The sequence below is a fragment of the Camelus bactrianus genome, chromosome X, assembly GCF_048773025.1.
Source record: "Camelus bactrianus isolate YW-2024 breed Bactrian camel chromosome X, ASM4877302v1, whole genome shotgun sequence".
NCBI lineage: Eukaryota > Metazoa > Chordata > Mammalia > Artiodactyla > Camelidae > Camelus > Camelus bactrianus.
In genome coordinates, this window is record NC_133575.1 from 55,569,211 (window position 1) to 55,595,901 (window position 26,691).

The 26,691-nt window shown below is 42.9% G+C and overlaps 1 protein-coding gene across 1 annotated transcript in view; it reads left to right on the top strand.

Moving 5' to 3' along the window:
* LOC123615329 (uncharacterized) overlaps positions 1–26,691 on the top strand; it is an 86,304-nt gene that overhangs the window by 43,577 nt on the left and 16,036 nt on the right. The window contains exons 7-8 of the mRNA XM_074358977.1: positions 15,290–15,413; positions 22,594–22,713. Of these exons, the coding sequence (XP_074215078.1) occupies positions 15,290–15,413; positions 22,594–22,653 (184 nt within the window). The 3' untranslated portion in view covers positions 22,654–22,713. The remainder of the gene's footprint in view (positions 1–15,289; positions 15,414–22,593; positions 22,714–26,691) is intronic.

A 26,691-nucleotide genomic window follows, 5' to 3' on the forward strand; every position in this document is an offset into this window, starting at 1 on the left:
GCAACTGTTTCAAGTGAAATGCTCTTGTCTGATTTCAATTAACTCACATTTGCTGATCTCCTGCTTTCATGTTGAGGGTAGTTTCTTCTTCCTGTAATAAAAGTTAGCATTTTGCATTTATTATGGGAAGGTACTGGCCCAAAGTGCTTTTATTCTTAACAGTTTTAATACAATTCACCCATTAAAATGTACAGTGGTTTTTACTCTATGCCCAGAATTGTGCATCCCAGTCAAACTTAGAACATTTTCATCACCCCAACAGGAAGCCCCATACCCATTAGCAGTCATTCCCATCTTCCCCATCCTCCCCCAGTCCCAGCAACCACTCTTCTCTCTCTGTGGATTTGTCTGTGCTGGACATTTCCTGAAAATCAAGCCATTTCATATAAATGGAACTGTCTTTTGTGACTGACTTCTTTCACACTGAGTAACGTTTTCAAGTTTTGTCAAAGTTGTGGCCTTTGTCAGTACTCCATGCTTTGCTATTGCTGAATAATATGCCACTGTATGGATGGGCCACTCTCTGTTTACCCATTCATCAAGTGATAGGCATTTGGGTTGTTTCTGCTTTTTAGCTATGATGACTAACGGCACCGTGAACATTCCTGTAGGAGTTTTTACATGGACATATATTTTCAGTTCTCTTACATGTGTGCCCAGGAAGCAGAATTGCTGGGTCACTCAGAAACCAAATGTTCACCTCTCTGAGGATCCACCAGGTTGTTTTCCAATGTGGCCATGCTATGTTACATTCTCACCAGCAAGGGCTGAGCGCACCACTTCCTCTGTATCCTCATTAGTGCTTGTTACTCCTTTTTTGATTATAACCTATTGTAGTTAGTGTGAAGCGGTTTCTCCTTGTGGTTTTGATATGATTTCCCTTACAGCTAATGATATGGAACATCTTTTCATTGTGTTTATTGGCCATTTGTATATATTCCTTGAAAAATATCTTTTCAGATACTTTATTCATTTTTTAATTGAGTTGTCTTATTATTTTTGAGTTGTAGTTGTTGTTGTTTTATCTTGGAGATACAAATTCCTTATCATATAAATGATTTGAAAAAAAAAATTTTCTCCTGTGTGTTATTTTTTCACTTTCTGGATGGTGTCCTTTGAAGCAAAGTTTTAAATTTTGATGAACTCCAGTTTATCTCTGTTTTCTTTGTTCCTTGTGCTTTTGGGGTCATAGTTAAGATCTGAGGTATTTTATATAAACTTTTATATATAAAATAACTTAATTCTTAGGACCATTCTAGGAGATAGGTGCTGTTGTTGTCCCTGGTCTATGGATGAGGAGACTGAGATGCAGAAATGTTCACTGTCTTATCAGTGTCACAGCTACTTGGTGGTGCTGTGGAAGTTCAGAATCACATGTTTGTCCCCAGCATCTGTGCTCTTCACTACCATGCTCTACTCTTTCCCAGAGTCCTTAATAAAAAAGTCTTTACTTTTTTGATTTCTTGTTAGATTTTTTCTCATTGGGGATCTCATCTCCTCATTTTCCTTACAGAGCTCAGTGTAGGTTTATTTTAGGTCTCATGTAGGCAGAAGCACTGCTGTCAGTTAATTTTTCTATTACTCACCATCAAGTGAAGATTGTTGCTAATTGACTTAAAAAAGTCATGCTTAAGACTTTCCTGCTCATGACAATAAAAACAGAGTCATGAATTACAGAATGCTCAGAGAGTACTCAATTGATTTTATTTTGCTAACCAATCAAATAAAAAAACCAGTGTTGACGTAGATTATAAGCGTTCCAGAATAGGGTCATTGTCTTCCTTGTGTTTCATTTCCTTTGGTCACAGTGTCTGGATAGTGCCTTGCTGTCCAGCAGTTTTATTAGGATACGGTGCTCGTGAGTCATTGTAGGGACAGAATTCTGACAACAGACTTTGTTGTTCATTTCACAAGGGAAAAGATAATATAGAAATACTGCTCAGGGAGAAGATGGCAGACTAGAAGGACGCTCGCAGGTCACCCTCTCCCACACATACACCAAGACCCATATCAACAGACCCACTCAGCCAACCAGAGCACCTGCAGAACTCCGACAGAACATCGCCCTCTTCAAAAGATAAAGACGCCAAAAATCTGGTAGGAGAAAAGGAAAAAAGGAAGAACAAAAGGCAAAGCAGCGCGGGACAGGTCCCGCGGGGAGGGAGCGGCAAAGGAGGACTGGCGCTCGCTCGCTGGGTCTCCCCTCTCCAACTGAGAGGCCAGCGGGATGGAGGGGGAGCCTCCCAGGCTTGGATCTGTACAGAGCAGCCCTTGACTAACAGAACTAAGTTAAACGGGCACAGAGCGTCCCCCTGACACCCAGCCTGAGACGTGGGCTGGCAGTGGCAGGCAGGGCCAGGATGCACAACCCTGGCGGAGGACGGAAATGGCAGCACGGAGGCAGCTCCGGGGAAAGCAAGGGGCTGAGTGCCTTGGCTGGGGGGCACAGGGCAGAACAACCTGGGCCCTCCATAAAACAGCAAGGTTGATGTGCTCTCGGGGGAAGGGTGCACACCCCCACCTCTGAAAACCCACAGAAACTTTTCAGGGGAAGAGAGGCGGGGCTCAGGCACAGCTGTCATATACTCCACGCTTAGCACTCAGGTGGGGGTGGGGGCAAAACCTGCATCCCCACCGAGGGGCTTAGCAGCCTCAGAGGCCAGACTGAGACAGGCCTGCAGCCCGGGACAGATAGGATCCTTCCATTCTGGTCACTCAGAACTTCCTCCACAAAGAAAAACAAGGAGATGGGTTCTGGCTTGGAGCAGGGACAAGGTTGTCCCTCGGTCTTCCCCGAGCCCACCTGCGGAGCGCCGAACAGGACAGAGCATGCAGCCGCACAGACAGTGGAACTACCGGTGGCGCAGGTAGAGGGAGAGCGGCCACCCCACCTTTTGGGCAGGAAAACAGCCCCTGACCGAGGTGCTGGGAGGGGGCACGACCCGCCCTCCTACCGGGCCAGACTTCAACAACTGACTGTGGCATCCAGAGGGGCAGAGACCCGCCCGCCCACAACAGTGAGCTGCACCTGACCTAGTGTTAGGAGGAGGCGCCATCTGCTTGCCGACAGGTGCTGGGAGCAGCACAGAAGAGGGCGCCAATAGAGGGCCTCTGAAAACAGCAAGCTGAGCTCCCAAAAGAGGATGAAGACAGAAAGACTACACATTAAAAGCACACAGACTCCAGGAGAACACCGACAAAACCCCCCCCTTTTTTTTTAAATCTGTTTTTACCTGTTCTATTTTCTATTACTCTCTTAATCATTGCTTCTTAAATCATTTCTATTTCTCTTGGGTTTTGATGTCCAGCTCTTGATTACACACAGGTTTCAAATACATCTATTCATCTCCCCCCCTTTTTTTGTAAAGGTTTTAAAAGGATGTCACAACCCGATTAATACTCTGCTTCAACTCACTCTTCTATTATTCATTATACACTGATTTCAAACCCTCTTTCTCTCTTCTTTTAAAATTCTTTCTCTCTCTTATTTTTTTTCTTTTTTTCCTAAGTTCTATTCCTAAATAGGCATGAGATAGATAAAATCCTTAAGGACCAAAATAAACAACTGATACTCCATAAATCACAGTTCCAAAGAGGTATGAGCAAGATGAAGAAGCAGAAAAACCTTTCCCAATTAAAAGAACAAGAGAAATCCCCTGAAAGAAAGATCAATGAAATAAAAATCGATAGCCTACTAGATCAAGATTTCAAAAAAGGAGTGATTGAATTGCTGAAGGAATTAAAAGAGATAGTGTTTAGAGATATAAAATATGTCAAAAATGAAATTGAAGCTATAAAGAAGAGCCAAGTAGAATGGGTAAACACATTGACAGAGATGAGGAATGATCTAATAGCTGTGCAAAGTCGACTAGATAATGCAGAGGAACGAATTAGTGATCTAGAAGACAGGACAATAGAAAGCACCCTTTCAGAAGAACTACAAGAGAAGCAAACAAAAAATAATGAAAATAGCATAAGGGACCTAGGGGATAATATAAAGCATCCCAATCTTCACATAATAGGGGTCCCAGAAGGAGAAGAATGATCAAAGGGGATTGAAAAGGTTTTTGAAGAAATCATGACTGAAAATTCCCCAAACTTCAAGAAGGAATCAGATATCCAAGTACAGGAAGCTCAGAGGGTCCCAGACAGGAAGAACCCAAATAGACCCACACCAAGACATATCATAATCAAGATGGCCAGTGTCAAGGATAAAGAAATGATTCTAAAGGCAGCAAGAGAAAAGCAAATAGTAAGTTACAAGGGAACCCCAATAAGGCTCTCAGATGATTTCTCTACACAAAAAGTACTGGCCAGAAGGGAGTGGGGATATATATTCAAAGCCCTAAATGAAAAAAAGATGCAGCCTAGGATCCTTTATCCAGCAAGGCTATCCTTGAGGATAGAAGGAGAAAAAAAGAGTTTCACAGACAAAAAAAATCTGCAGGAGTTTAGCAACACTAAACCCATGCTAAAACAAATATTGAAAGGGCTATTCTAAATAGAAAAGCAGAAGGATGCTACAGAAATGAGAAACACACAACTGGAAAGGTGATAACTCATGAATTACAAATAAAGTAAACATGAAATTATAAAAGAAGACATACAAATCACTGAGAGTGGGAGAGGGAGGCAGGGAAATATAGAATATTTTTTCTTTCCTTTTTAACATTTTTTAAAATTAGGATGGGTTTGAGATCATGTTACTATCAGTTCAATAAAAACAGTTATAGTAATGGGTTGACAGATTTACAAAAAAGGGTAACCAGAAGCCAAAAATTTAAAAAGGAGTCACAGAAATTAAATAAAATCCATGATAATACAAAGGAAAATTACCAAACGAGAAAAGGAAGAAGAAAGGAGCAAAGAGGATATACTAATTCAACTGCAAAGATAAGTTCAAAATGGCAATAAACACACATCTATCATTAATTACTGTAAATGTTAATGGACTAAATGCTCCAGTCAAAAGACACAGAGTGGCCGACTGGATAATAAAGCAAGAACCTTCAATATGCTGCATACAAGAGACCCACTTTAGGGAGAAGGACACATACAGATTGAGAGAGAAAGGATGGAAAATTATATTCCATGCAAATGGAAAAGCCATAAAAGCAGGTGTTGCAGTACTGATTTCAGACAAAATAGACTTTAAAACAAAGGCCATAAAGAAAGATAAAAAAGGACATTTTATAATGATTAAAGGAGTGATACTAGATGAGGATATTACACACGTTAATAAATATGCACCCAATATAGGAGCACCTAAGTACATACAAGAATTACTAACAGAGATAATGGGGGATATTGATGGGATTACAATCATAGTTGGAGATTTTAACACTGCATTAACATCACTAGACAGATCTTCCAGACAGAAAATAAACAAGGCAACAGAGAAATTAAATACTACAATAGAAAAAACTAGATTTGGTGGATATTTTCAGAGCATTACACCCCCCAAAAATAGGATATACATTCTTTTCAAGTGCATTTGGAACATTTTCCAGGATGGATCACGTACATGGGCACAAAAGAAACCTCAACAATCTTAAGAAGATAGAAATTATCTCAAGCATCTTTACTGCCCACAATGCCATGAAACTGGAAATCAACAACAGAGAAACAAAGGAGAAAAAAGGAAAGCATGGAGATTAAACAATATGTTATTGAAAAAACAATGGATCAATGAGGAAATCAAAGCTGAAATTAAAAAATACCTTGAGGCAAATGATAATGAAAGCACAACCACTCAAAACCTATAGGACACAGCAAAGGCAGTGCTCTGAGGGAAGTTTATAGTGATACAGGCTTTCCTCAAAAAAGAAGAACAATCTCAAATAAACAATTTAACCCACCACCCGAATGAATTAGAAAAAGAAGAACAAAAAGCCCCAAAAAGCAGCAGAAGGAAGGAAATAATAAAGATCTGAGAGGAATTAAATACAATAGAGATTAACAAGATCATAGAAAAAATCAACCAAACCAAAAGCTGGTTTTTTGAAAAAGTAAATAAAATCGACAAAACTCTGGCCAAACTCACAAAGAAGAAAAAAGGGAGAGCACAAATTAGCAAAATAAGAAAGGAAAATGGAGAAATTACAACAAACAAAATAGAAATAGAGAATATCATACGAGAATATAATGAAAAACTTTATGGAACCAAACTGGATAACCTAGAGGAGTTGGACAAGTTTCTGGAAACATACTGTCCAACAAAACTGAATCAAGAAGAATCTGAACACTTGAACAATCCGATCACTAGAAAGGAAATAGAAATAGCAATTAAAAACCTCCCTACAAATAAAAATCCAGGACCGGACGGCTTCACCGGGGAATTCTACGAAACATACAAAGAAGAAATCATACCAGTACTTCTCAAATTCTTCCAGACGATTGAAAAGGAGGGAATACTCCCAAACTCGTTTTATGAAGCCACCATCACCCTGATACCAAAACAAGGCAAAGACACTACAAAAAAAGAGAATTATAGGCCAATAACACTGATGAACATAGACGCCAAAATCCTCACCAAAATTTTAGCAAATAGAATCCAACAACACATAAGAAAGATTCTACATCATGATCAAGTGGGGTTCATCCCAGGGAAACAAGGCTGGTTCAACATATGCAAATCAATCAGTGTAATACATCACATTAACAAGAGAAAGGACAAAAACCATATGATCATCTCAATCGATGCAGAAAAAGCATTTGATAAAATTCAACACCCATTTATGATAAAAACTCTCACCAATGTGGGTATAGAGGCAACATATCTCAACATCATAGAAGCTATATATGACACACCTACAGCCAGCATAGTACTCAACAGTGAAAAACTCAAAAGCTTCCTACTAAAATCTGGGACAAGACAAGGATGCCCAGTATCACCACTCCTATTCAACATAGTCCTGGAATTCCTAGGCATAGCAGTCAGGCAAGAGAAAGAAATAAAAGGGATCCAAATTGGAAAAGAAGGGGTAAAAGTGTCATTATATGCAGATGACATGTTACTATATATAGAAAACCCTAAAAGGTCCACACAAAAGCTACTAAAGCTGATTGACGAATTCAGCAATGTAGCAGGTTACAAAATTAACGTGAAAAAATCAGTTGCATTTCTTTACACTAACGATAAATCCACAGAAGGAGAAAGTAAAGAAACAATCCCCTTTAAAATAGCACCCAAAGTAATAAAATATCTGGGAATAAATCTAACCAAGAAGGTGAAAGAATTATACACAGAAAACTATAAACAATTGATTAAGGAAATTAAAGAAGACTTTAAAAAATGGAAAGATATCCCATGCTCTTGGATTGGAAGAATTAATATTGTTAAAATGGACACTCTGCCCAAGGCTATCTACATATTTAATTCAATCCCTATCCAATTACCCAGGACATATTTCACAGAACTAGAACAAATCATAATAAAATTCATATGGAACCATCAAAGACCTAGAATTGCCAAAGCATTAGTAAAGAGAAAGAAATAAGCTGCAAGAATAACTCTCCCAGACTTCAGAGTATACTATAGAGCTACAGTCATCAAGACAGCATGGTATTGGTACAGAAACAGGCATATAGACCAATGGAACAGAATAGAGAGCCCAGAAATGAACCCACAAAATTTTGGTCAACTCATCTTCGACAAAGGAGGCAAGAATATACAATGAAATAAAGACAGTCTCTTCAGCAAATGGTGTTGGGAAAACTGGACAGCAGCATTTAAAACAATGAAGCTAGAACACTCCCTTACACCATATACAAAAATGAACTCAAAATGGATTAAAGACTTAAACATAAGGCAAGATACAATAAACCTCCTAGAGGAAAACATAGGCAAAACATTATCTGACATACATTTCAAAAATTTTCTCCTAGAAGAAATAAAAGCAAGAATAAACAAATGGGACCTAATGAAACTTACAAGCTTCTGCACAGCAAAGGAAACCAGAAGTAAAACAAGAAGAAAACCTACGGAATGGGAGAAAATTTTTGCAAGTGAAACTGACAAAGGCTTGATCTCCAGAATATATAAGCAGCTCATACGACTCAATAAGAAAAAAATAAACAACCCAATCCAAAAATGGTCAGAAGACCTAAACAAGCAATTCTCCAAGGAAGACATACAAATGATCAAAAAGCACATGGAAAAGTGCTCAATATCACTAATTGTCAGAGAAATGCAAATCAAAACTACAATGAGGTATCACCTCACATCAGTAAGAATGGCCGTCATTCAAAAATCCACAAATGACAAATGCTGGAGAGGCTGTGGAGAAAGGGGAACCCTCCTACACTGCTTGTGGGAATGCAGTTTGGTGCAGCCACTATGGAAAACTGTGGAGATTCCTCAAAGCCTAGGAATAGACTTACCCTATGACCCAGGAATCCCACTCCTGGGCTTGTATCCAGAAGGAAGTCTACTTCAGGATGACACCTGCACCCCAATGTTCATAGCAGCACTATTTACAATAGCCAAAACATGGAAACAGCTTAAATGTCCATCAACAGGTGAATGGATAAAGAAAAGTGGTATATTTATACAATGGAATACTACTCAGCCATAAAAACCGACAACATAATGCCATTTGCAGCAACATGGATGCTCCTGGAGAATGTCATTCTAAGTGAACTAAGCCAGAAAGAGAAAGAAAAATATCATATGATGTCGCTCATATGTGGAATCTAAAAAAACAAAAACAGAAACAAACAAACAAACAAAACCAAAGCATAAATATAGGACAGAAATAGACTCACAGACAGAGAATACAGACTTGTGGTTACCAGGGGGTGGAGGGTGGGAAGGGATAGTCTGGGATTTCAAAATTGTAGAATAGATAAACAAGATAACACTGTGTAGCACAGGGAAATATTCACAAAATATTATGATAACTCACAGAGAAGAAAATGTGACAATGAGTGTGTATATGTCTATGAATGACTGAAAAATTTTCCTGAACATTGGAATTTAACACAACATTGTAAAATGATTATAAATCAATAAAAAATTTAAAAAAAAATAAGTTTTGGGAGCAAATCATCTAAAAAAAAAAAATAAGGCCCCTACCTCCCCTCCCCTTATTTCCTGGGAGTAAAATTTGTTGAAAGCTTGGTGTATATATTTCATGACCTTTATACCTATGACATACATATATATATATATACACATATATGAGAAATCTGTGTATACGTGTGTGTATATATGCTTTATTGAAAAATGAGACTATACTATATGTTCTTCTGCAGCTCGCTTTATTCACTCAGTGGTATGTCATAGATATCCTACCACTACAGTTCCGCCCGATCCTTTCAGATAGAGTGGAGGGGTCTCCTGATGTGTGGGTGTGGTCTCTTGTTCACGGACAACTTTGGTGTGAGAGTTCTGTGGACAAGGCTTTGGACCACCGTGAAATGTCGGCTCCCTCAGAGCCCGCAGCACACTGTGATTTACCACATCGTTGTCTTGGTGGACACTTAGGTTTTCTCTATTTTCCACTATCAGAAAGGATGTTTGACTGACATCCTTCTGTATAGACATTTCTGTGATCTTGTATGAGTATTCCTTTAGTTAAGGCTTCTGGAAATTTAGTCCATGGATGTGACATTTACACTCATCACAGGTTCCTTTCAAGTGACTCTAGAAATTCCTTCTCCAGTGGGGAATGAAAAGATGTAGAATTATTTATGTAACCAATTCTCTATCACTGGATATGATTTCACTTCAGCTTTTCTTCCCGCCATTTTAAACAGTGCTGTGTAAATGCCCTGATGGGTACATCTTTTTGGATTGATTTTTTTTCAAAGGAAATGATTTCTAGAAGTGTAGTTGAGTCAGTGTTTATGTACGTTTTTCAGAGTTTACATATCCATTGACATTTAATATTCCAAAAAGTTCGCTCACAGTTTGTTCTTTGACACTAGGTAGTTTATCTTTAAAAATATTTGCTAATATGATGAGCAAAAGTTCTTTTTCATTGTTTTAGTTTACATTTGATGACCAGTGAGGTATTGAGCATTTTTCATTCAGTAGCCATTTGACTTTTTTAAAATGAATGATCCCTTTTGTCCTTTGCACGTATTTAAGTGAGGAAGCATCTTGTTGCTTTGTGACAGCTCTTTGTATGTTATGAACATTAACTTCTTGTCTTCATCAACATGTATCACAAATCTTTTTCTTGACATTGATTGCCTTTCATTTTGTTCAGGAGATTTTTTATTTTGGTTCTGGCCCAAAATATTCTTAAGATAGTAAATCTCTTCCTTATGGGTTTTATCTTTGGTATTATTCTTAGAAATACTTTCTTATAATGAATAAATCTCTTCTGTAGGTTTTTTAATCTCTAAGATGGAGATGATAATAGTACTTCTTATAGTGAAGTTGAGTTAATATAAGCAAAGAGTTGTATTGGCTGTTAGTATTTTTTAATATTTACATAACTATCTGTAATTTATCTTGTGGTCATTAAGACAGGAATAGAATTTATTTTTTCCAGGTGATTCTCTGATTGTCCCAGGACAATTATTGAATTCATACTTTTCTCGTTGATTTGAAATCCCACTTGTACAAAATACTTAATGTACACGTCTCTTTTTGAGCTCATATTTCCTTTCTGTCAATCTTCCTTTCTTACTCCAGTACCATATCTTACATATTATAAAAAATTATTTAATATCTAAGAGTGTGATTTCTTTTAGTTGGATTATTTTCTTCTATCCCAAATTTTCTTGGCTAGTATTTTGACTGTATTATTCCTGAAGAATTCTAAAACATTTTGTTCAAGTTTAAAAAAAATCAGATTGGAGTTTTCATGGGATTTTTTTTTTAGTAAGTTTTGAATTATTTTTAGGAGAACTTATATCATTACAAAATTGCTTTCCTCCATGCAATATGTTGATGTCTCTACATTTACACCTCTTACTTTACCCTTCAGTACAGTCCTGGAGTTTTCTCCATTTAGAACACGGGCATTACTTTTGAGTTTATTCCAAATTATTGTTTATGTTTTTGTTAATTGTGTAAGTGAGATTTTTTTTGCTGTAATATTTTTTAACTGCTTAAAACTGACACCTAGAAAAGCAGTTTCATTTTGTAAATACTCACTTTGTAACTGGTCATTTAAAATTGAAAGTATTAAGTACTTGTTCCAGAGCCCTTTCTTTTCGTTTTTAAAAATTTGTTTCCAAGTTTATCAAAATGGTCCCAGCTAAGTAGTATAGGTGGGGAGACAGATGGAGAGAGGTAGTGTGGCTCATGTAGAAATTTTGAGCAGTTTCATGGCTGCCTTTGGAGTGGAGAAGCCCCAGAAGAGCCCAGTTTAGACCAGGGGTGGTTTTGAATGCACTTGAAAGCCAGTTTTCCTGCCTTTATGGTGAAGCCTGGTGAGCATGGCAGGTAGATAATATCCAATCAAAGTCATTGGCTGCACAGAGCACTGTGTCATTGAAAACTGGAAACCATTGCCATGGGAATTGCTTGGTACCAGGAACACAGCAGGGGAGCAGGGAGCCTGTGTGTTAAGGGTTTTCCAGTCCTGGGAGTGGGAAGAGCAGACTCTGCAGTCACAGATGAGTTTGAATCCATCCTCTCCTGTTTACTGGTCCTCTGACTATTGTCAAGTTATATACCCTCTTTGAACTCCTGTTTTCTTGTCTTTCGAAATAGAAGAATTACGGCCTGCTGCTAGAGTGTTTAATCAGGTTAAATGATTTGTGTCTATAAAATGCCACGTACAGTGACAAGCTCAATGAGAAATGGGCTATTGTCTCTTCTGCAATTCAGTGCTCGACATCAGAGGAAAGCCAGTTCCTAAATTGTATATGATGCAAGAAGGAACAAAATGAATGTCTTGCCTTTCTCTAGCAGTATTCTTACTTCTTTGTTTCATTTACCTCTTTCCTCCTTTCCTTCCCCTCCTCCACCAAAAGAGCCTGAGACTTTCTGAGAACACTAGATTCAAATTACTTTAAAGGTTGACTCATCTGCGTGAAATGACAGTGACATAAAAAAAATCTGTACACATCACAGACTTGATTGTATTTGATTTACACACACACACACACAAACACACACACACACACACACACACACACACACACACACACACACAACCAGGCTACCTCTCAGTTGCTTAGGGAGAAGGACCACCTTTTCTGAGTTTTCATTCACTGTGCGTGAGAGCAAAGACTCTTAAGCAGAATTTTGCCTGGCTCCATGCATGTTTTTTTATTGGATTTCTGCTTTGTGGACATAGGAATATTCTCCTATTAGAAAAGAGGAAGTGGAGACATAGACATTCTCCTGAGATATTGATGTCATCATATTTGAGTTGGAAAGCACTTAAAACAGCATAGAGTCATAACTTTTTATGGGTGAGAATCCATGATAGTGTAACTTGGACAAGAATCTGGGTCTTCTGTCTTCGTGTCCATGGGGATGAAGAGGCAACATGGTGGGGGATGGCAGGGATCCTTCTTACTTGAGTTCCAGGGTCTTCCCGGTTTTCATTGCCCACCTGCCTTTAGTTTATGTCCATGTGGCCTCTCATGGGAAGGTCACTCTGTCCTGATAGATTGAGTTTCTAATCAGCAAAAAGCTCTGGACCCACTCATATTTCCCAGAGTTTTTCTGCTGACCTGCTGATACTTTATAAATGAGACCTAAGAAAACTACTGGATATAAAATCCTTATTGTTATCATTTGCCCTTGAGTTCCATAGGAATGGAGTGCTGTATCAGGCTGTCTAAGGCTAGATCTGAACAAAGATAGGGTGATAGGCTGTGCTGCTGGACCCTCCCAAGTGGAATGGGATTTCCACCTTAGTTTTTAGAATCAGGCAGAGCTGAGTTCAAACCCTGCCTTTATCAGTTGGTAGATTTGTGACCTTGGGGAAGAAACTTTACTTTTTTGGGTCAAATTTTTTTTATCTGTAAATAAGTTCAGTATTTATTTTAGGGTTTTTGTTTTAGAATTGAATGAGCTAATTCCCTCATTTATTCCTAAAATACTGATCACATGGTTCTATGCTGGTGCCTTGGTAGTTGATTACTAAGGGACTCGGCAGTGAGAATGGGGGTGGGTGCCCCTGGATCATAGAGCTTATATTCCAGGATATGCATGTAAAAGACTGGATGTGTAGTGGATTTTTAGTAAATGTCCATTCCTTTCCTAATCCTCATTTATTGTGTATATAACTTTATACATGAACAATTTTTTATTGCAATTTAAATCTCTTTGTAGTATTTAAAATATGTAGCTAAAACCAAAATACGTGAAATAAAATGATTTGACTTTTATTTTCCTTTCAATAAGCAAAACAAAATAAACTATAAAAAAAAGTTTTGAAGGAGTAGAAATAATTTTATTTCCATGGAATCAAGTCCCTGTGGTAGGTTTTTTTGGTTGTGTTGTTAAACGGCATATAAAATTGATAGATTGTGACTTCAGTGTTGATAGGTAAGTATAGGTTCTTTTTGTGGTTGCCTTTGATGAATTATTTGCACTAAATCATAAATGATGTGCATGCTACATATTGCAAACGAGGAAACAGTGGAGACATACTACCTCCAATGCAGTCATTTTGTTACCGAGTCCAAACTCATTTGGCTCGCTGCATGACAGGCCAATAAATTGGGAGATGAGGTGTTGGAGCAAATAATAGTGACTTTATTTGAAAAGCTGGCAGACCCATAAGATGGCAGACTGATGTCCTTTAGAATCATCTTCCCCAAGTCAGAATTCAGGCTCCTTTTATACTAAAAAGGGGAGGGGCTGTGGCTGGTTATTACAAACTTCTTGCTGTAGGAATTGTTTGTTCTTGGAATCCTTTTTCTTGCAGCTGTCCATGTGGGTCAAATCATGGTGCCCTTGTAAAACCTCCAACAAAACAAATGTTATTTTCTATTCTGCAACTTGTTACATTTATATAAGTGCAAATGTGTTAATATCCTTAAAGGTGAGAGCCTTGAGAATAGGCTCTCCTGGATATTTCAGGCTAAAGGCAACTTTCTTTTACAAAAAGTGCAGAGCTAGCAAGTCTGAGCCTAGAAAACAGGGCACAGGTTTGAAGCCAAAGGAACAGATCTAATGTGGAGTCAGATTTGTTCTTTCCTATTACAATTTCTTTTTGCATCTCATAAATAATTTCAGTAAGAAATATGAACAATTATGTATTTTTGCTTCTTAATAACCAGTAAGTGGGCCAAATGCATTTTTGTGAGCAGGGATGCTGTGCAGGCCTTGGGGTCTCAGCAAACTCTTGTTGGAGGTGGTCAACCCCACAGCATGCCTGATGCCCTGTGAGTGTTGGTGAGGGTTCCCCCAGTCTGGGGCTCTCTTCAGGCATCAGCATATGGTCGTTAACCTCTGGAGACCTCTTTTTCAGCTGTAGGAAATTTTTTCAGATACTCTGATTGAAAAATCACTCCAGCTGGGGATAATTAGGGAAAAAAAGGAAAAGGAAAAGGGTTAGGAATATAAGAGAAGGGTAGAAGAACAGGGAACCTGAGGGCTTGGCAGCGGAGCCTCGGGAGAGAGGAGATCAGAGGTGGGGAGGGGCCTGGATCCGGAACCAGCTCCTGCACCTTTCCCTGAGCCCAGCCACACAGCTTTTAAGTGGCCCAGGCCACTCTCCTGGCTGGATGTCACCTTGGGCACAACCTTGAGAACTGAAGGTGAGGGGTGGGCGGCACTCACCCAGGGGGCCACTGAGGACTTTGGTCATGTCCACAGTGCCTTCTCTGGTCACGTGTCTTCACTTGTCCTTTATCTTAGGATCTGAGGAGCAGGAGCAAGGAAGTCAGGGAGAAATCCAGGAAGACATCCAACTGTGTTAAGAGGGGACAGACACAGTGACACGGGGAGCTAGGACTTTCACAGCAAAGTAAAATGAATTCACAACTATTACATCAGAGCTGCAGGTGTGAGAGAGCCTAAGCTTGTCTCAGAGTGCAAGGGACAAGTGGGAAGGAATGGTAAAGTTTCCATTGACAATTGAATTTTTTTCAAATAGCCTGCTACTGTTGGTTGTATCACTTGAATGAATACAGGTGAGCAATGAATTTCTGTGAGCATTTATAGGTTCACTCAACCCCACCAGCCCCTCTTGCCCCCATCAGGGATGGGCTTTGTCAAGTACATTGCCTTTCCTGCATGGGTGGTCCATGCTGCGGGTCCTCACCTGGGGCTGGGCTGCTGCAGGGCACTGAGTCCCTGAGGCACCGCCTGCAGGACATGACAGGAATATCTCTGTTCTTGACTGAGGGCTTCCTTTTTCCCCTGCAGTGTAGGAATGCCAGTGACTGAGTTAGAAGTGTGCATCCAAGCTGTCCGTGTCCTTGCCATCCAGAAGTGGAGCCTGGAAGTTTCCAAATTTCTCCAGAATGCAGTTTACATTCACCTTCGACAGGTGAGTGTGTGCCCTCTTCCAAGTGGAGGAATTACTGCCGTTTTCCTGGAACTTACTCACCACTAGTCCATCTGATTTTTCTGTGCTAGCTAGGATTCATTATGGCCTGCTAAAAACTCTGGAGTCAGATCAAGAAACCCTGATGAGGAGGGTTATTTATTTTATTTCTTTATATGATAGTCTTTTACATTCAAAATTCAGAATTTTCGGTCCTTTCAGGAATTTTTGGGGGGTTGGAGAAACAACTTTGCTCTTATCATCTTTGTGACCTGTTGCTTTATGCCTCTCACCTGTCTTATGTCACTTGTGAGATGGTTCCATTTGTGAGCCTGTCCAGGTTGTTCATGTTATAAAATATGAAGTCTGTGAAAGTAAAGTCCTTTTACTATGAAGGCATTCCACAAATACTACTTAAATCTGGGTGTGGTTTTAAGAAGACAGAATCATTAGAACACTTACTTGCAGGTTGCTAGTGCAAAATCCCCAAATCAATAGTCTGGCTAAACATCTAAAATCTTTCTAATCTACCTGGGATTTGTATGGATAACTGAAGCAGTTTGCTAAGAACTCAAGACCAGGGTTAAAATACAGGCTGGTGTAGCTCAGCAGGTCCTCCCTAGTCAGGCGCTGTGGTAGAGGGCAGGTCCGAGGGGGAGAGGGCGTTCCTGCCCTCCCTGAGCTGACAGTTTCATGGCAAAGACCTTCACCAGCTGAAGAACTTGGAGTTTCTTATAAGAACAGTGGGTTTGTAAAGAGTCTTAAAAGCACAGAAGTGACAAAATCCCATTTGTCTCACATAGGGAAGAGTGGCTGGGGGGCCACTTGGGAGACTCTTGAGTCCAGGTGGGCAGTGTTGGTGGCTTCCACCTGAGCAGTGGGGCGGTCAGTGTGAAAAAGCAAACAGATTGAAGACATGTTTAGATGGTAAAAATGAAAGGATGAATGATGTCTGTGAGAGTAGGATGGAGTAAGGCCCAGGTTTCTTGGTGGATTAATGAGGTAAATGCTGTTCTCTTAGGAGGGAAAGCTGCAGAGGGAGTTCTGGGGGAAAAGTGATGAGTTCAGCTGTGGGTAAAATGAAAGGCTGTTAGATGTGTGGTCTGGGAGCTCAGGTGAGAGCCAGTAGTGAGTAGGGGGAGGGGAGAGAGACTTTCAAATCATTTTGTCTTGTGAACATACAAATAAGTATGAGTAATGTCACACTTAACACTTCTATATTCTGGATTTAAAACCCAGTAACATTTTGCTATATTGACTGCAGAGGTTCTTAATTTTTTAATATAAATAAAATAAATAGAAACAATAAAGTGGAGTTAATCAACATCTTAGAGTTGATGTGTGTCCTTGTATGTATTTTGATACCTCATTTGTTTATAACCATAATCAATAAAAAGTTAACTAGTTTAGTAAAAGATTTAAGCAGAGGGACTTGCTACACCCTTTTGGGGCTTGAAGCTGATCTCCTTGGGCAAATTATATAGCCTCTCTGTGTCTTAGTTCCATCTTCTGTGACTTCCCCCAGGTCCCTAATCACAGCTGATTTCCTAGACTAGATGTTGGGAGGGAGGCTGCTGAAGGGAGTGAGAAGTGGCAACTGCCAGGGACAATGAAGAGAGAGACAAAACCAGAGTAAAGCCGATAAACTGAGTACAAATACCCTCAAAAGAGAAAGAATCCCAAGGTGTTTTGAGCCACTTAGCATAAGGGAAACAAAACCACGTGGACCCAAAGCTCTTGAGCATGTGAGTATTGTGGGTGGGAAGGTGTCATCAGAAAAGGGTTGAGAAAAGGCCTTTTGGTTTCCCTTGACGTTTCCGGTAAGGATGGGCAGCAGAAGTGAAAACACCCTGCTTCACAGTGGAAGCTGCTCTTTTCTGCGAAACTGACCAGAGTGGAAACCAGCCGTCAGCGGTGCTGGCAAGTGAACAGCCTTCTGGATTGGGTGGGTCACTTACAGTGACTTCTGAGTGACCTGCTGGGTGGGGGCTATGAGGCAGGCAGTAGGTTTGCAGGGTGACCCGGGCATAATCCCTGGCTCTGAGGCTTCTGGTCTGACTAGCAGACCTGGGCACATGCAGTCCTAATGGGACAGCTAGGGATGTGGCCTGGGACACCTGCCATGCTAAGGGCAAGAGGAAGGCTCCCAAGAGGGGGGTGTCACTGTAGAGACTGGAAACATCCACCTGCAGGGGAGGAAGAGCTTCTGAGCATGGGGCTGGATGCACAGGCATAAGCGGCCTGAGCATGGAGGGTTTGGGTAGCCGGAAGTCATGTAGTGGCCCGAGCAGCCTTGTTCCTGAGAAACTGGGGAGAAAAGATGCTGAAAAGGAAGGCCGGGGACAGACCCTGTGGTGGGTCATGAGTGACAGGAAAGGACTGGTCAGGCAGGCACAAGAGAATCCTATGGGTTTCCTAGCTGGGGCATCACGCTGGAGGGGAAAATTAGAGTTCTGGACCTTGCCACTTATTAGCTGTGTGACTTTGAGCAATATCACCATACCTCTGTCTATATATATCTTCATCTGTAAAGTGACAGAATGATAAGCTCATGTCATCAGAAGGCTTAGTTTAGCTCTGATCCTCTGTGTCTAGTCCTGTCAGTGCTGTCTTGTAAGGTTCTGCAATGGCTGCTCTTACACTGAGATGGGAGGGCATAGAGGGACATTGCAGCACCCGAGGGCAGGCGGGGGGTTCTTTAAAAACAGACATATAGCCGCCTGCAGGCAGTTTGGTTGATGGTCATGGAGAGGACTTTGGAGGACATAGCATCATCTTAAGACTTGCTTTCCCTTGGGGACCAGAATTGCCTTTGCAGATTAATGTAAAAGATCTGGGCTCCTTGTAAAGCTATTTTTCAGAGGTGGATATATACGTAACATATCGTATAAAATAAAATGCTTTTATTTAATGTGTGGGACTTTGCAGCTGTTAGGAACAGCTCTGTTGGCCTGGTCTTCAGAGAGGACACTTGGGGTCCTCAGAGCGTGCAGGAGGGTAGGCAGCCTGCCATGCTGCTGCGGGTGTATTCTCCACAGCACGGCACTCTGCTGAGTTAACTCTTCTCTGAGTTTGGTTGCCAGATGAGCAGACAGCAAAGTAATGAGTTCTGGTGGGATTTTATAATGACAGGAACAAAGAGGGACCTGTAGCTTTTCTAGACTAGAACACACTTTTGGTTCTTGATCCAGTGTGTTCCATTGTGGAATTGATGATTTCTGTCTGTTCTGGATCTGATTTGGGCTAATCTGGAAACTTGGAAAGAAACTAAGATGGAATTATTGCAGGTACCTTGTGCTTTAATAAGCCCTGTATAAACATAAACACAGATGAAGCATACATTTGAATTTAGTGGTGTAGGGAAGAGTTTCTGCACCTTACAGGAGAAGGCAAGGCAGAATTCCTCTTCTTTGTGGGCAGAGGCGTGGGTCCACCTGTCTTTTATGTAGCGTTTTCTGAGAGCAGTTTATGGTAATTAACCAACATTGACAAATGGTGGCACACATTGCATTTAAGAGCTGGCCACTGCAAAATTGTGTATTGGACACGTGGATGGGAGAGAGAAGAAGCACAGGCCTGGGCACCCCAGCTTCAGTTTTAAGTCTCCATTTCCTCACCATAGGACCTTGGACTAGAATGTAATCTCCCTGAGCCTGTTAGTGAATCTGTAAAATGGGCATGATAATATTCGCTTCTTCCTGGGTTTGTTGTAAGTTGTAAACAGTATTATAACATACATGAAGCACTTAACACGTTGTTTGGCACTTAGCAGTGTTCACTGTGTGCATCTGCCTTGCTTGGTGTGTGTCAGAGCCAAAAAGGCAGCATGTGTTTGTTGATGACACACTGGTAGCCCCTTGACAAGGTTGTGAATTTGGTGATTTCCTTTAATCCTTGTAACTCTGTGTGCCATGGGCAGTTATTTTCATGGACAGATGAGGAACCACAGGGTATAGAAGATTGTGTAACTTGCCCCAAGTCAGGCCATAATTTTGGGTGCAGGGGCTTCCATAAAGCATGGGCCTCTAGGCTTTCTGCCCTCTCCATCCAGCACCAGAGCCAGACATGGGTTCGGCTGTCTCCCAGCACAGAATATCCAGCAGGGAGCAAGACACAACTGGCCCTGTGCTGCTTGAGCAAAAACTCCGGAGGGGAGGCAGGTACTAAAGGGATAAACATAAAAACAGATGACTACAAACTGTGATCAACTCTGAGAAGGAAAGGAACATGCATCGCCATGCAGAGGTGGGAGATTTCCTGTTGGGGCTGCTCTGGGGGCGTTCATCTCAGCTAAACAAGCTCTGCTCCTGCACCAAGGTAGGAAGGCAGGGCACGTGTTGCCAGGTAGACTAGGCCTTGTTGATCATGCTCATTCCCCATTAAGTGGCAGCTGTCGTGAGCACTCTTACCTAGTAAACAGATGTCGGCCATAATCATCATGCACTTTGCTCGGTAGTTTTATTGGCCCCACCTTTTAGATGAGGTAATTGAAGCTGGGGAGTTTGCTGCATACCCGTGATTACCTTGGAAATACCCCCACTGGTCTTTCAACCTAGACTGTTGTGGCTCTTATGTCTCAGCTCTTTGAATGGCACCATGTAGCTTCCCCCAAGTGGTCCAAATGACTGACATTGATTTTCTTAATTCGTAGGAAATTGTATGTGACAATAAGAGAAAAATGTAGTAAGAAATTGTTTGGAAAACTAGAAAAAAATCCAATACTTCCCCAGCTGAGGGAGTGTACCCAGTGTCACTCACCCCACTCACTGCCTGGCACCTCCTCCCTGCCGACCTAGTGTTCAAAAGCCACTCTAAGCCGTTGAAGAACATTTTGCCTCATGACACTGTTGACTAGGACCTGCGACCTCTCTGTCCCTGGTTAACTCTCTCTTCAAAGCCATTTAAATTTTATGCAGGCTCCTCCACTCAGATGTAAGAATAGCCTCTGTGAGCTGGTGTTGAGATGAGTTAAGGACATGGGACCCAAGGCCACAATCAGAGCATGTTTGTAGTATGCAGTAAATAATTGCTCCATGCATGCATCAATTATATAAGATTTAGAACAAAGAAAATAGAAGTATGCATGTGCTAGAGATATTCTGTAAGCCTAATGAACAAAGAAACTCAGACCATGCATGTGCTGACAGAAAACAGATAAAAGCAGGACAGGTGCATCATAGGCGCACCTCCCTGTGGCAATAAAGTGTTGTTAACCCCATGGTGTCTCCGGCTAAAGTCTGTCCAGCAGTATGGCAACTCCTCATGCATTTATTCATTTGGGCCGCTCACCTCCTAGAACCCCACATCAGCCTCCCTTGGCTGACACTTGGCGTAGTCGGCAGGACGAGGTGAGTGCCCATTCTGAACCCCCTGCCCCTGACGGGGATGCTCTGATGGAAGCAAAGTGGCCCCCTACCTCTGTATGGTACCCGGTGGCAGCCTATTTGCTGACGTGGGCTCAACCTGAGGATTGGGACACAGTGGCGCCCCACCCAGATGACGTCTGGAGGGCATTGGAGCTGTTAGAAAATAATGTCCCATTAGACCACCGAGAGGCAGCCTGGAGGGTGGCCTGGATGTTCTTATCTGTTTTACGGCATGCTAGCCAAGACATGAGAGATTTATAGATGCAAGTGGAGGAGTTGCAGTGCAAAGAAGAGGAGCTTAAGCAGAGACCCAGCACAGCAGAAAGATGTCTGCATGGTCCTAGCTCCGCTGCCTCTGACAGCAGCTATGCCTGTGTAGCTCCGGTCCCACCGCCCCTGGGAGCATCCAGATAATGAGCTCCTTACAGCTCGAAAGACAGATTTGATTTTGGCTAATGACCCAACAGGAACGTTTGGGACTATGGCAGCGCTACTATCACCATATGTAGACCGCCCCATACATGAAGTAACTGAGGCTCTGGCTCGTCTGGGAGACATAGAGGTGCACCAAAAGGGGGTACGTGCTGCCAAGACTCAAGGTGAGTCCAAGACCCCCTCCTCCCGTGCAGTGATGCAGAAAGTCCACACCAAGGAGGAAAAAGGGGAATGCTCCAATTTTAGGAGGGCCCCAAAAGCTAGATCACTGGCAGATATGGTGTGATTTACTGGCAGCTGGCCTGGACCGTGTAAAATTAGATGGCCAGCCATTGGAGGTGCTGATGGCCTTATGGAAGAAATTACGGCCTGAGCAACAATATACTCCATTGCCAACCTCCCATCAGGCCCGAGAGGTGGCCTTTGCTGATTTCCTCCCAGACTAGGAGGAAGGCCAAGGTGTTTGGGATGTGGGGCACCCCGATGGCTGGAGGCCACATGTTGAGCTGACTATTCACTGGTCCCCCATGAATAAACAGCGAGTGCTGGCACTAGTAGACACAGGAGCTGAAATTACATTGGTGCATTGAAATCCAGAGCATTTTCAGGGACCATGGCTTGATATAGAAGGATATGGAAACAAGCAAATGTGTGTTAAATGAGTGACTCTGATTTTGGGCATTGGCCGTCTGCCCCCTGCTGCATATGAAGTGCATATATCCCCAGTAGCTGAATACATTCTGGGGATAGACATTTTGCAAGGATTGCAAATACAGATGACTCAAGGGGAATTTCGCCTGAGAGTCCATGTGGTCAAAACCGTTATATGGGGGCATCCTCATCATGCACCTTTGATTTTGCCACAGACCACATGAGTGGTGAATGTCTGGCAATATCGATTGCCCAGAGGCCATGAGAAAATAGGACAGGCTATTCTGAAGCTTGAGGAAGCTGGTATAATTCGGGCTACGCATAGCCAATATAACTCTCCAGTATGGCCGGTGCGGAAGCCAGACGGCTCCTGGAGGATGACAGTGGACTATCAGGAACTGAATAAAGTCACTCCCCCCATGCACACGCTGTGCTGAATATAACAGATTTGATGGACCGACTGTCCCATGAACTGGGTACTTGTCACTATGTGGTTGACCTGGCTAATGCATTCTTCTCGATAGACATAGCCCCTGAGAGACAAGAACAGTTTGCCTTCACCTGGGAAGGCAGACAATGGACATTTGTTGTGTTGCCACAGGGATATCTGCACAGCCCTACACTGTGTCATGGCCTGGTGGCCCAGGACCTGGCTACGTGGAGCAAACTGGATACCGTTTGCTTGTTCCATTATACTGATGACATAATGCTAACCTCTGATTCTCTTTCAGATTTGGAAGCCGGTGCCACAGCACTGCGAGAAGCCCTGGCAGGCTGAGGGTGGGCCGTGAATGAGGACAAAGTGCAAGGACCTGTATATTCTGTCAAATTCTTGGGTGTTGTCTGGTCGGGTAAGACAAAAGTGCTGCCTGAAGCAGTAATAGACAAAATCCAGGCATAGTCCCGCCCTGAAACAGTTAAACAGTTACAGAATTATTTAGGTCTTCTGGGATACTGGCGGGTGCTTATTCCTCATTTGGCCCAAATAGCCAAACCCCTGTAAAAAACTGATTAAAAAGGGAGAAGTCTGGAATTGGTCTGATGAGACCGAATGTGCATTTGTTGAAACTAAAAGGGCAGTGGCCCAAGTGCAAGCACTGCGCACTATAGATCCAGACATCCCTTTCTGGTTGACAGTCCATGTGGACAATGATGGATATGGCTGAGGCTTATGGCAAAAACATGGGCAGCGGAAAGTGCACATAGAATTCTGGTCTCAGTTGTAAAAAGGGGCTAAATGTCATTATTTGCTTATTGAGAAACAGTTGCTAGCAACTTATGCATCCTTGATTGCTACTGAATCCCTGACGGGGAGGCAAGAGGTCCAAGTGCAGACCACATACCCTATTGCAGGATGGGTACAGACATGGGCAAAGCAACCCCGATCAGGAACTGCCCAAACCCCAACTCTGACGAAGTGGGGTGCTTATTTGGAACAGAGAGCCCAGTACACCACTAGCCCCTTGGCTGCAGAGTTGCAGCAGGTGTTAGGGCCTATGAAATTTGTTGCGCCTGATGTACAAATGCTCCCACAACAAGGGGTGGACCTTGTGCCCAGTCCCTTTTGTGAAGGGAAAGGGCCACCCCCGGGAACTGCTTGGTATACTGATGGATATTGTAAGGGCAGTCTGCCCACTTGGGTTGCAGTAGCACTGCACCCTGCCACTGAAGCCTTCTGGTATGAGACCGGAGAAGGCCAATCCAGCCAATGGGCTGAGTTACGGGCAGTATGGCTGGTGTTGATGAATGAACCTAGCCCCTTGCAGATTTGTACAGATAGTTGGGCCATATATCGAGGCCTTACATTGTGGATACCCCAATGGGCCCTGCAAGACTGGATGATTGGGCACTGGCCCCTGTGGGGACAACAGATGTGGAAACAGTTATGGGACAAAGGCCAAGAAGGCCAGTATACTGTTTACCATATACCAGGGCACCGCCCAGCCCTGGCACCAGGCAATGATGATGCTGACATGCTAACCCAACTCCGCCCTGTACAGGCTATGGTCCCAGGACCCGATATATGTCCCTGGCTCCATAAGAAACTTGGTCATGTTGGCTTGTACACAATGAGGCAGGTAGCCGACAGGTGGGGCCTGCACCTGAGCCACAGTGAAGCCAAAGATGCCGTGCGGCAGTGTCCATGGTGTGCTAAGCACCACCCACACTGGCAGTGATGGCTCCAACAGATGGGAAAGATTGCACGGGGAATTCAGCCATTGCAGGTATGGCAAATAGATTACATAGGCCCCTTTGCTCCGAGTATGGGCTTGCGGTACCTACTGACAGCAGTAGACACCACTACTGGTCTAGGTTTTGCTCACCATGTGCCCCGAGCTACACAAGACTCTACTATTAGAGCACTGGAAGTTTTACGGGCCTTCTATGGGACTCCCTTAGAAATACAAAGTGATAGAGGGACCCCTTTCACTGCCCAACAGACCCAGGAATGGGCCAAGGAAAATGATATTAACTGGATATTGCATGTGACTTAACGTCCTCAAGCAGCAGGAATGATTGAACGGTACAATGGCCTATTAAAGGACAAACTGAGGGCTCTCAAACCACAAGGGCGAGGCTAGAACTGTGTCTTGCCGCAGGCAGTACGTCTTTTGAATGAACAACCTCGCCGTTCAGGTATGAGCCCACTGGAAAAGTTATTGCAAGGGACTATTTGGAGGCTCAGAGTTGGGTCCATGCAGGTTGCCTCCGATGTCTCAATAGTGGGGCATGTGTTAATATTACGTGCCCCCAGGGTGTTGAACTCAGGAAAACAGGACACCTGGACATGGAAGAATCAGGTTCAGACTGAAGGCCCCTGGCTAGCCCTTTTGGAACCATGGGGTGATGGGCTAGAGAAAGCCCTGCAGGTAACCCCACGAGTGGGGGAATGGCCTTTTGATGTGCAGGTTACTCTAGGGAAAACAAGAGTGTCCCTACTTAAAGGAGCAGAAGCCCTACAGCTTTGGGCAATTCCACTGATAGCTCCTGAAGCTCTCCCAGAGTGTAACCAACCTAGTGTGGGTGGGTTGGTGTGGTACCACCGCCCAGGGCAAACAGCCCTTCCTGCCACTGTACTCTCACAGGATGAGAAAGTGGCTTCCATCCTCCCAGAAGGGAGAGATTTGCCAATCATGGTATCCACCTCTGCTCTGTCCTTCCATCCAGGGTAACAGCAAATACCATGTTCTCCTGGGCACACACATTCACGCAAGTCCACAACATCTCTCAATGTTGGGTCTGTACTGAACTTCCTGTAGACACAGGAGGTGGACTGCCGTGGCACCTCCACCCCACGTCCAGAGCTAATTGGAGCACCTTGATTTGATGGAATGCCAACAGGACAGCGAGATCTCCCTGGGACTTGCGGCGACAGACTATTGAAAAAATACTCCGACGTGAGTGGGGCAATGCCCCCCCCAATTGGAAGGACTGTATGGAATGGGTGGGGATGGATGAATAGTGTTCATGTAAAAGTGAGGAATTTAAGCCCCCTCTGTATTGAGCAGCGGTTTGAACATGAGGCTCCAAACCACACAGTGGGGTGGCTCCCAGAAGAGCTGTGTGCCAAAATTACTTATAATGTTAATGCCTCCACCTGGTGGGATGGACGACCTCTAATTGGCACAAAACCCACTGATTTCCTGCCACCAGGGTATCTGTGGGTATGTGGCACCCACAGATGGTCTTATCTCCCAGCTAAATGGACAGGGTGCTGTACTTGGGGTAGAGCTTACTTGCCCGGACATATCCGGCCCACTTTAACAGAGCGCCCCACAAGTTGGGACCCACTGCACACCAGTGGCACCGGGGGAAGCGTGCAGCTTGGTGGTTTTATCCCATGGCCCTGTTCCTGCCTGGTGCTGGGACCATCAGTGTTAAATTGCAGGTAGAAGCTTTAGCTCAGCACATATCAGCTGTACTGAATGTTACTAGAAGAGCTATAGAGAAATTGTTAGACGAGACTACCCAGATGTGAAAGGTAGTCTTATGAAATAAAATGGCATTAGATATTCTCACTGCAAGCCAGGGAGGCACATGTGCTATGTTATATATTAAATGTTGTATCTATATACCAGATCACCAGAAGGAAGTAGCTAAGGCACTGCATGAAATCAGGAATTGGATCACATAGATCATGTAACTCAAGACCCCCTTAAGAATTGGTGGTCATCCTTGACATCCTCCTGGAAATGGAGCCTAACTGTCCTGGCTATTGTTGCTGTCTGTGTATTGTTAGGATGCTGTACTCTGTACTGTTGTTGTAGCCTTTGGGCACAATGCTCTGCCCTGTGGGCTAGGGTTCCCACGACCTAGGGGGTGGAATGTGAGCTGGTGTTGAGATGAGTTAAGGCCGTGGGACCCAAGGCCACGATCAGAGCATGTTTGTAGTATGCAGTAAATAATTGCTCCATGCATGCATCAATTATATAAGATTTAGAACAAAAAAAATAGAAGTATGCATGTGCTAGAGATATTCTGTAAGCCTAATGAACAAAGAAACTCAGACCATGCATGTGCTGACAGAAAACAGATAAAAGCAGGACAGGTGCATCATAGGCGCACCTCCCTGTGGCAATAAAATGTTGTTAACCACATGATGTCTCCGGCTAAAGTCTGTCCAGCAGTATGGCAACTCCTCGTGCATTTTTTCATTTGGGCCGCTCACCTCCTAAAACCCCACATCAGTTTCCCTCTGCTGACAGCCTCTTTAAACTTCTTGATGCTTCTCCTTAATGAAGATTTTATGAAGGAAACCTAGCCAAAACCTGGGAGATATGCACATAGTAACTGTATCCTCGGCAGGCAATTTGTCAAGCTCAGAATCA